The sequence below is a fragment of the Aplysia californica genome, unplaced genomic scaffold (genome assembly GCF_000002075.1).
Source record: "Aplysia californica isolate F4 #8 unplaced genomic scaffold, AplCal3.0 scaffold00120, whole genome shotgun sequence".
Classification (NCBI taxonomy): Eukaryota; Metazoa; Mollusca; class Gastropoda; order Aplysiida; family Aplysiidae; genus Aplysia; species Aplysia californica.
The window spans coordinates 263,896-273,476 of record NW_004797390.1 but is presented as its reverse complement, the minus strand read 5'-3'; the positions used below and the strand labels follow the sequence as shown (position 1 = coordinate 273,476).

The window sequence follows — 9,581 nt, the reverse complement described above, 5'->3', positions numbered from 1 at the left end:
CTCCCTCCACACACACCTTCCGCTCTCTTTCTCCCCATTTATTTTTTAATTATTATGTTGTGCGGCGTATGCTGATCTGACCCGGAGTTCCCCACTTAGCGACAATAAAGCAAAACAGCAAGTGGATCCACTGGCGCCGGCGGTAGGTTTCCTTCTTTTGATAGTTTTGTTTTCGTTTTATTATAATGTGTATGTTCGAGTTTGGTTTGTTTTGTGAATCAGAGTGCCAGCATTGCCGCACTCTTCCATGCTCTGCAGCTACTATGTGTAAAGCGCATTGAGCCTGCTGTTGAGCGGGGATATGCGCTATACAAATGCTATCTATTATTATTATTATTATTATTATTATTATTATTATTATTATTATTATTATTATTATTATTACTACTACTTGCTCAGAGTGGGGGCTGCCCATTTTGCCACAATTTCATTTAAGTATTTGAGTCGTCCCCTATTGACGACAGTCATAATTACAGCACTTTAACACTGTATTCGTAACTTTAGTTGTTTTTTAAAAATCTCCACCGTCAAATTGGTGTTGTAAAGATAGTCCCTCTCAAATATCAATTCAGCTTGTGTTGTTCATTATTTCTTCCTTTTTGTAAGCAAATCAAAGTAAATTACTCTGTAAAATTTCAACAATGAATGTTCTTCCGTTAAAAACAGTTGAAAAATAAAATTCAATTCATACTATCAATCAATCATTCTTTTAGATCTACTCTTTTTGAGAGTGTCATTGATAACTTCCATCATTCAGGGGACAGTCGAGGTCTGTGACAAACTGGTATGCTTCCCTCATTGAGTGACAAGTTTCTGCTGATTCCAATTTTTTTCTGATCAGCGGGCATTTGTTTTCAAGTTCGTTCGGTCTTAAATGCTCGACGTTACGAGTTGGGTAATACAAATAATTTATTATTCTATTATGCTGGCGACAACTAGTTGTATGCTAGATATTTTACGCCATCGACAGTATCTAGATCTGATCCTTATCCTCAAGTAATTACATAATTACCAAACAAACCTTTAGCCACGCCTTGCATATTCCATGATCATAGTCTCCATTTTCCATTATCCGTTGTTGTGACTTTTCTTTGATATCTAAGTACAGTGTACTTCATAGGTCAAGACCATAACGAATCTAGGCCCCCAAACAAATATAATGTGCAACAGTGCCTGTGACTAAGCCTATAAAGTGTTTCTATCAGCAGTTTGAATCTTTGCCTTCCTTTTAAGATAATCTTCTGGAAGTAAAAACCAACTGTCGTGTTTCGCTGATAATGGGCTTTTTAAGGCATTCGTACTTCGTACGGCTTAGCCTTTTCCAGGAAAACTTTACGTCATTCGTAAAGCAGGGAAGTGTTTCAAGCATTGTCAAAGCCATAGACTTGTATACCTTGATCGCACACTTTCATGGCCGCCTTGCTTTGCTCTCTATAAAAACTGCCGCGAAGTGTAGTGTGCTCTATGGGGCGCGTCATTACGCACAAATAAAGAACAGAAAACCAGAGTGCTATCACCAAGTACGCGCCTCTACTTTACCCCCTCACCCTTCATTTGGCTCAGATTGAGTCAAAAGATGCGCTCCATAGTGAAGTGGAAACACTACAAAATGCACGATCTAGGATATCACTATGAATGTACTTGTCTTTGTCATCGTCGTCACTTTTAAAAACACTGTACTTGCAGTTTTACAGGTTTACAGGAAGGGCTGAAAGAAACGGAATATTTTTACAAAAATAATATTTACTTTGAAGATAATAAGGAAGTTAGTGTCAAACTTGTATTCTAAAAAAGTTCGACTTGGGATGTTTGCAAACAGTTTGTTTACTTGGTAACAACCAACAACTATTCAGTTTTTGGCTCTCCAGTAAAAAATTTTTTTTAATGCATATACAGTACTTTTTTAAAACAACGGCAGTGTGGTTAGCACAAATAAGGAGTGCCATCCGCAGACGATTTAAAGTGGATTATGATTCCAGTTAATCAATAACGGACATACATAATATTATTCTTCTGGCTTCGAGGCAGGTAGGTCTGATTTTATACTACTCGCTGTTTTCTAATATGAAACAAAAGTGGACGTTTTGTGAGCTTTTCAATTGATCTTTTTTTTTTGGTAGATGGAAACAGAAGAGTTCAATGATCATTATATGACAATTTTTTTCATTGGTACTACCACCGTTGTGTGACGTATGAATATTTTTGACCTCTCCATCTATTGTGCTACCACTGATATATTGTAGGTATCTTTGACTTTTCCATCTAATGTATTACTAATGAGTATCTTTGACTTCTCCATCTATTCCCCTACCGCTAGCACTGAAGTATCACTGACTTCGCCATCTTGTACAAACGACTGATGCGTTACTTATGAGTCTCTTGATTTTTGAGGGTCAAATGAGTCGTGTATACTTGATATCGAACAAACTTACAAGGGTTATTGTTAGGAGCCTCTGGAAAGTTATCTTTAGTGTTCTATTGCAAATATCTTACGCCTGATCCACACTACTGAGATAAGTAAATGATTTAGTTCCTATTGAGATGTCAAGAACAATAGTTAAGATCCGTGAAGCTGTAAGCTTACGTTTCTGATATTTGAAAACAAATATGGCTTTCTAGAATAATGTTCAAAGATAGGAGACTGAAGAGGCCAGGGACATGCATGAACAAGCCTCTCAAACTGAATCAGGTCAAAGTATAATGACTGTCACAAGTCAAAGGTCCCGAATTCGAATCCGGGCAACGACCGAAAAATGTTCTTCTTCTCTAAAATTGTCTCCTCCAACCTCCTTTCCTGCTCTCTAGCAATATTCTGTCGTCTGCTTTCGTCTCCACTTTCTGCCCCCACCTTCTTTGCCCCCTCCTCTGGGCTCCTGACTCTTTCTGCAGTCTTTCTACTGCTTCTCCTTGACTCCTTACTGCTCTTTTACCCACACCCATGATCTTCTGGTAGGAAAGATCTACACCTAGCCCCCTCGGACCAGGGCGAAAAATGTTTGAAGTCCTGTATGCAAGTTGCGCACGTTAAAGATCCCTTGATGGTTTAAAATCGATAAGAGTAGGCTTCGGCCGCCACCCGAGAAAAACTCAAAATTTGCCACCTACTGAAAATGTTTAAAGTGTCCCGCGCGCTCATATGCCCTTATGCAGTTGCGAGCGCCGTAAAACACTTTTTTTTTTTTAAAAAAAAGCTTCTTTCAGCCCAAACTTATTTTAGTCCCTTTTCTTCCATGTAGTTCCAAACGTACGGTAAATACATGTAGTATAACACCTGTCAAGGAATCAGGGATTGTGAAACTCTTACACGTTTTTTTGAAATATAGAATGAATTTAAAAATATAGAATGAATTTAAACGTTTAATATTGTCTCCAGGTTTCTGATTTGAAAAAGATCTTCCCAGAGTGGGTTTTCGACCTGTGTGGAGGCTGAGTGTAAGGCGTCTCATCATGGAAGAGTATGACGACGATGGTAAGGACTGCCATGTTGTTTTGCATGGTTTTTGTTTTATTATAAAATTATTTTTTTTTTTGTGCGTGTTTTACGGCGCTCACAACTGCATACGGTCATATGAGCGCTAGGTGTAGATCTTTCCTACCAGAAGATCAGGGGTGTGGCAGAAAGACAGCAATAAGAAGGAGCCAAGGAGTAGCAGTAGAAAGGCTGTAGAAAGAGTCAGGAGCCCAGAGATGAGTGGGAGGGGGCAGAAAGAGGAGACGAAAGCAGACGATAAAACACTGCTAGAGAGCAGGAAAGGAGGTGAAAGGAGACAATTTTCGTGAAGAAAACTTTTTCGGTCGCTACTCGGATTCGAACCCGGGACCTTTGAATGAGAGGCGAACACCTTAACCTCTAGGCCACGAGAGCCCCCTACTTGGTTTTGTTGCCTTTTCTACTACATTAGAACTTTTTTCTAAGCTCTTTTTGGAGAAAGGGTGGGGTAGTCTGTGATGTGTGGGGTAGGAGCCTTGTTATGATTGGTACGACTGAGAAAAAAAAACAACAACAAAAATTTCTCAGCCAATAAGGCGAGTGGTGATTTTGTTTGTTTGTTTGTTTGTTTGTTTGTTTGTTTGTTTGTTTGTTTGTATAACCCACTTTTATTAGCGAGAATTGTTGTTTCCGTTACCTTTCTATTGTTTCTGTCACTGCAATTGTACTCCACCCTTTATCCCAACCCATTTAATCTGTCCTATTGATATAATATGACCTTATTGTGTTGCAAGTGCCGTAGACCTCTTACTAAAAATCTGTCCTGCTGATGTTGCAACCGTAATTTTAATTTCAGCATAATAAGTATTAACTGGCAGTGTATAATGATGTCTTAGTGTATTGTTTGTTTGCAGTTTGTTTGTACGATCAAGTCTGTTTTAAAAAAAAATCTTTAATAAAATATAAAGAACATTTCTTTTTGTTTCAAGAGCCAGTATTCTGTATATAATAATATTATGTATTTTCCATTTCCAAATACATGTATCCCCAGGTTATACCCTCCTTGTCTCTTTAGATTTTAATCTTCCATTTTCATTCAAATTCAATTACATTGCGTTTGTCTAATAACAACGACGATTTATGTAATTGGAAGGGGGTGTCCAATACCGATTCATTTAGTTTGTAAACTGGTAAATTCATGCCCCTCCCTCGCACACATTAAGCAAAGAATACAACATTACCCTCCCACCTCCAATGCACCCCCCCCCCCACGCCCAATCCCTACCCCTACCCACTAAAAAGTCTTTACTTTACTTACTTTTATCCGCCAGGTATACCCTTTTGGGTGTCGTGGGAAGAAAGAGATGTCTCTCTGCCACCAGCCGGAGAGCTTGGGTCAGGGGGATGCTATGAGTTGTTAATGTTTCCCTGACTCCATCTATCCAGGTCTTTCTCGGTCGCCCTCTAGCTTTGTTGCCATTGAATTTTGCTATGTAGGCACGTTGTGCTGGATGGTGTGTTAGTAATTGCATGAGGTGTCCAAACCATTTGATTAGTTTCTATGGCAATTAATAATCCACTGCCGACTTGCAAGGCCTGTACCTGTTTCACCAGAGCCCCGTTAGCCTGCAACTTTTCGGGGTGACCCGGGTTCTCCTTCATGGCTAGCGTGACGCCTCAGTGGTATAAAGCCACACCGTACTTCGTAGAATCCAGCAATCCTCTACTTTGTCCAGTTTCCACCTCCCCTGACGTGGACCTGGGGTTGGGCTTTGAGAAGTACTAAAAAAGCAATGACCAAAAACAAAATAAAAACGAATGCAACACAAAACCAAAACGAATCAAACTTTCTTCTCTCTCTTCAATGATCTTTCCACAGATCGGCACGAGGTAGAAATTGTGTACGAGAACAGCCCCAGCGCTAAGGGACGGTTTAACCGATGCCGGAAGCACCCAGGCCACCGAGGCTTCACTCCGGTCCGAGAGTTCACCCTGCAGCACCTACCAGCCTCCCACAGGAACGAGCTCTTGCTGTCCTACGTGCGCTGTCTAGCCGATCTGTGCGTCTGTCTGGACGTAGGTTGTGTCAGCTCTGGCCGGCCCGACTTGGCTCCGAATGGCAAGAGTCCGTACCCTCTCTCCAAGTACAAAGGTCGCCCTGTGAGCTCTGTGGGGAGTGGCTGTGTCAGTTGGGTCGAAATGTGCGGGCTGCCAGCAGCAGACGATGACGGGGACGATGTGGATGCAACGACCGGTGTCGTGGCGCTTTGTGATGACAGTTCTGACGATAGCGTACACGGGAACAGCCCCTCCTTCGGACCGGGAACACCCAGAGAGGATGCCAGTATCGAGGCGAATGAAAGGCTGGTAAAAAGATTAAAGGTTGAGGAAAATACCGTTGTCAGGGACAGTTCTAATGTTGTTTCTATGACCAATACAATCAATGAAGGGTTTGGCAGCTTGGGTGACAGGCTTAATGAAAGTGCTGAAAGTAAACCTCAAGCCAAAGGGAATGTGAAAGAATTCCCATCTTCGTTTTTGAAACAAAACACACGGGAGGTCAGCCCTGAAGACAATGTTTCTCAGAACGAGGGTCACTTATTGGAATTTGACACACAAGGGGAAACGCCAAAACTGGCATCCTTAGAAGTTGAAGACAGCGGCGCCGTGAACGATGAAACAACGCTGAATAAAGAGTTTGAAGATCGTGAGGGTAGGGAACAAAACACGGACAATTCTCAGAGAGTGGAAACCATGTCGAAGGAGGACGAAGGAGAAGAAAAAAGTTCTCAGCTGGCTGTTCAGAAAAGCGAAGAAAATACCAAGGGCTCAATCAATAATGAGGACTTCGGAGAGATTACATCGCAGGAGGATAGTGTGGAGAATGCCCCGCTAGGACAAGGTGGTGCATGTGGTGACGAGCCGACCATAGAGGTGTTTGAAGAGTTCGACGAAGAGGACTGGCGGCCAGACACCTCGGGTCCGTGCGTGTGTCCGGAGTGCCAGCGGTCAAGCCAACCTCACAGGGTGTGGTGGCTCATCGACGTCATCACGGCCAGTCATGTCGTGTGCGATGAAATCGAGTGCGCCAAGACCAGCATCAAGTTCTTCTACGACGACGACAACGACACCAAAGATGTGGTAACGATAACATGCGGGGGAGTGGACTCAGCCGCCATTGAAGCAGATAAGAGAAGAATTTGGTGCGCCACACACGACGAAAGTTTTGGGCTGAAGTTGCAGAAGATCTTCATGAACTACCTGGAAGTAGCGGAGCAAGTGCGAGTAAAATACCGTGGGGTCACCACAAACCTGTCGCTGGCTGTTACTCACCCACACGGTTACCAGAAGCACGTGACCCTAGGGCAGCACGTTGAAGAGAAAATGACGTCGTTTGGATGGTTTGAGATTCCCACCTACAAACACACAGCCGGCACATGCCCGGGCAGTAGCGGAGGAAGGATATGCCGGCTGGGAGGGGCGAGACACTTCTCCTACGATACCTCTCCACACAGCTTTGCCATTGATAAACTCTACAACATGACCGGGAGGCCTTGGATGTTTTCCTAGATTGAGGTCTTATTATTCTGCTTCCAAAGATTATTTTCATACACTTCTCTTTTCGTAAAGTATATTCATATTATTCTGTTTCCACAGATTATGCTCATAAGATTCACTTTTCATAAAGAATACTCCTATAATTCAGTTTCTCTAGTGTATGTTCATATGATACTGTTTTCATAGATTTTGACCATGTAATTTTGTTTTCAGAGAGTATGGTTATAGAATTCTACTTTTGCAGGTTTGTTCAAGTAATTTTTCTGTTTTCTTTGAGTATGTTCATTTAATTCTAAGTTCATAGATTGTATGTATGGCTCTTTTTGTCTATTCAGACGGTCAATTTAGCTTGAGATGGCCTGAAGGTTGTCTTCATGCAGCTTCTTTCCTGGCTAATTCTTCCTATGTTTAAAGCGCAGATTCTGTCGCAGTGCTTGTATGTCAGTGACGTAGATCGAAGCTCTGTATTTCCGCTGTTCATAGTATGTTCGTAAAATTTTATTTTCATATAGTATGTTCCTTTAATTCTGTTTCTTTAGAGTATGTTCATTTGGTTCTGTTTTCATAAAGTGAGTTCTATAATTCTGTTTTCATAGAGTATGGCCATGTATGGCCTTTTATTTTTTTCATAGAGTATGTCCGTAAAATTTTGTTTTCATATTTAATAGAGTATGATCGTAAAATTTTGTTTTCGTAGAGTATGATTGTATTATTTTGTTTTCATATTTCATAGAGTATGATCGTATGATTTTTGTTTTCATGGAGTATGATTTTTTGTTTTGTTTTCACATAGTTTGATTGTATTATTCTGTTTTCATATTTCATAGAAAAAGATCATATGATTTTGTTATCATAGAGTATCATTGTATGATTTTGTTTTCATAGAGCATCATTGTATTATTTTGTTTTCATAGAGTAAGGTTATATTATTTTGTTTTCATATTTCACAGAGTATGATCGCATGATTTTGTTTTCATAGAGTATGATCGCATGATTTTGTTTTCATAGAGTATGATCGTATGATTTTGTTTTCATAGAGTATGATCGCATGATTTTGTTTTCATAGAATATGATAGTATGATTTTGTTTTCATAGAGTGTGATCGTATGATTTTGTTTTCATAGAGTATGATCGCATGATTTTGTTTTCATAGAGTATGATCGTATGATTTTGTTTTCATAGAGTATGATCGTATGATTTTGTTTTCATAGAGTATGATCGTATGATTTTGTTTTCATAGAGTATGATCGCATGATTTTGTTTTCATAGAGTATGATCCTATGATTTTGTTTTCATACAGTATGTCCATATAATTCTTGACAGAACAATCCTAACCCCGAGCGAATCTGGGAAGGTAAAAAGTCTGGTCTCTCTCACAGAGTGACAATACGCTTCTGGTTGGCTGGCCCCTTCTGTTATGTTGTGATAAAGCTCTTTGCATTCAGTCACTCAAGTCGTGAGTTCGATTCCCGTGTAGGAAGGTGTTTTTTTATCGAGAGTCTCCGACTGTCTGCCTCTAAGACTTTGTATCCCGTTTCGCTCGGATTGGCCTTACTTGATGGCAGGGTTGAAACAACCCGTCTCTTAGCACTTTGCGGTCTCTTGGCGCAATAATGCGATGGTGAAAAGTATCCGTTCTGGCCTGGTGTGTGTGTGTGTGTGTGTGTGTGTGTGTGTGTGTGTGTGTGTGTGTGTGTGTGTGTGCGCGCGCGCGTGTGTTTTGTAAACACACACAATTATCCGTCTACGCCAGGCCCGAGAACTTCGTTGCCGTCACTCTCCTGGCAGAGTCAGTGACCAAAGGGGTATTTTGTGCTGCTGGCTCTGTGACTGTAAAGGGATAAACGATTTACAAATTGTAGGCCCTATCGATAAAGGCATTAAATGTTTATACTGACTTTGACAAAATTCGTCTGATGATGGTGGTGTATATCGTACATCCAAGCTTCTCAAGACTAAGGGGGGTGGGGGGAAGGGGGGCGGGGTCTTATCTCCGTGTGTTATTTATTTGTCTTCTATTGATCTGAATATAGATGGTTTTTACCCCCTTACAGACACAATTTAGACAGGCTGCATTTAGACCATCTTGGAGGAAGGCTGCATTTAGACCATCTTGGAGGAAGGCTGCATTTAGACCATCTTGGAGGAAGGCTGCTTCGACCCTGTCTCCAGGTTCAACTGGGGCTGAGAGGGATGCAATGTCCCAGCAGACAGACGGAGGCCCTCGATAAAAGCTATCTACGCAAATTCGTGGGTGGTTGGCGGGAGCTCCAGCATGATTTGCTTCTTCTTTCCTATGAAACACATATCGTCCTTATCTTCCCTTCTTCTTTTTCATCATGTTTGTTACTCTCTTGTAACACCTCTGATCTTCTGGCGCTCACATGACCTTATGCAGTTGCGAGCGCCGTAAAACCTCTACTAAAACTAAACTAGCTATCTACACCACGACATGCATCTCAGACTCAGGTTTTCTGCATGCGACGGTAAAGCTCCTTACTTACCGCTACACCCCAGGCGGTGGTCTGTTGTTTAGAGAGTCAAAGTATTTCCACAAATAGACACCCGGGACCTCATAATAATAATAATAATA

The 9,581-nt window shown here is 41.3% G+C and overlaps 1 protein-coding gene across 1 annotated transcript; it reads left to right on the top strand.

Annotated features, from left to right (window-relative positions):
- Positions 1-56: 56 nt before the first annotated feature.
- LOC101861803 lies at positions 57-7,360 on the top strand. Its single transcript, XM_005096049.3, has 3 exons — positions 57-142; positions 3,374-3,469; positions 5,310-7,360. Exons 2-3 carry the CDS (start codon positions 3,448-3,450, stop codon positions 6,998-7,000), a joined length of 1,713 nt encoding a protein of 570 aa, XP_005096106.1. The 5' UTR covers positions 57-142; positions 3,374-3,447; the 3' UTR covers positions 7,001-7,360.
- Positions 7,361-9,581: the final 2,221 nt, after the last annotated feature.

Excerpts from the sequence above, each read along its gene's own strand:
- LOC101861803 (XM_005096049.3), top strand. The coding sequence starts at position 3,448 with ATGGAAGAGTATGACGACGATG. Across the intron at positions 3,470-5,309 it reads GGAAGAGTATGACGACGATG|ATCGGCACGAGGTAGAAATT; the intron begins GTAAGGACTGCC and ends ATCTTTCCACAG.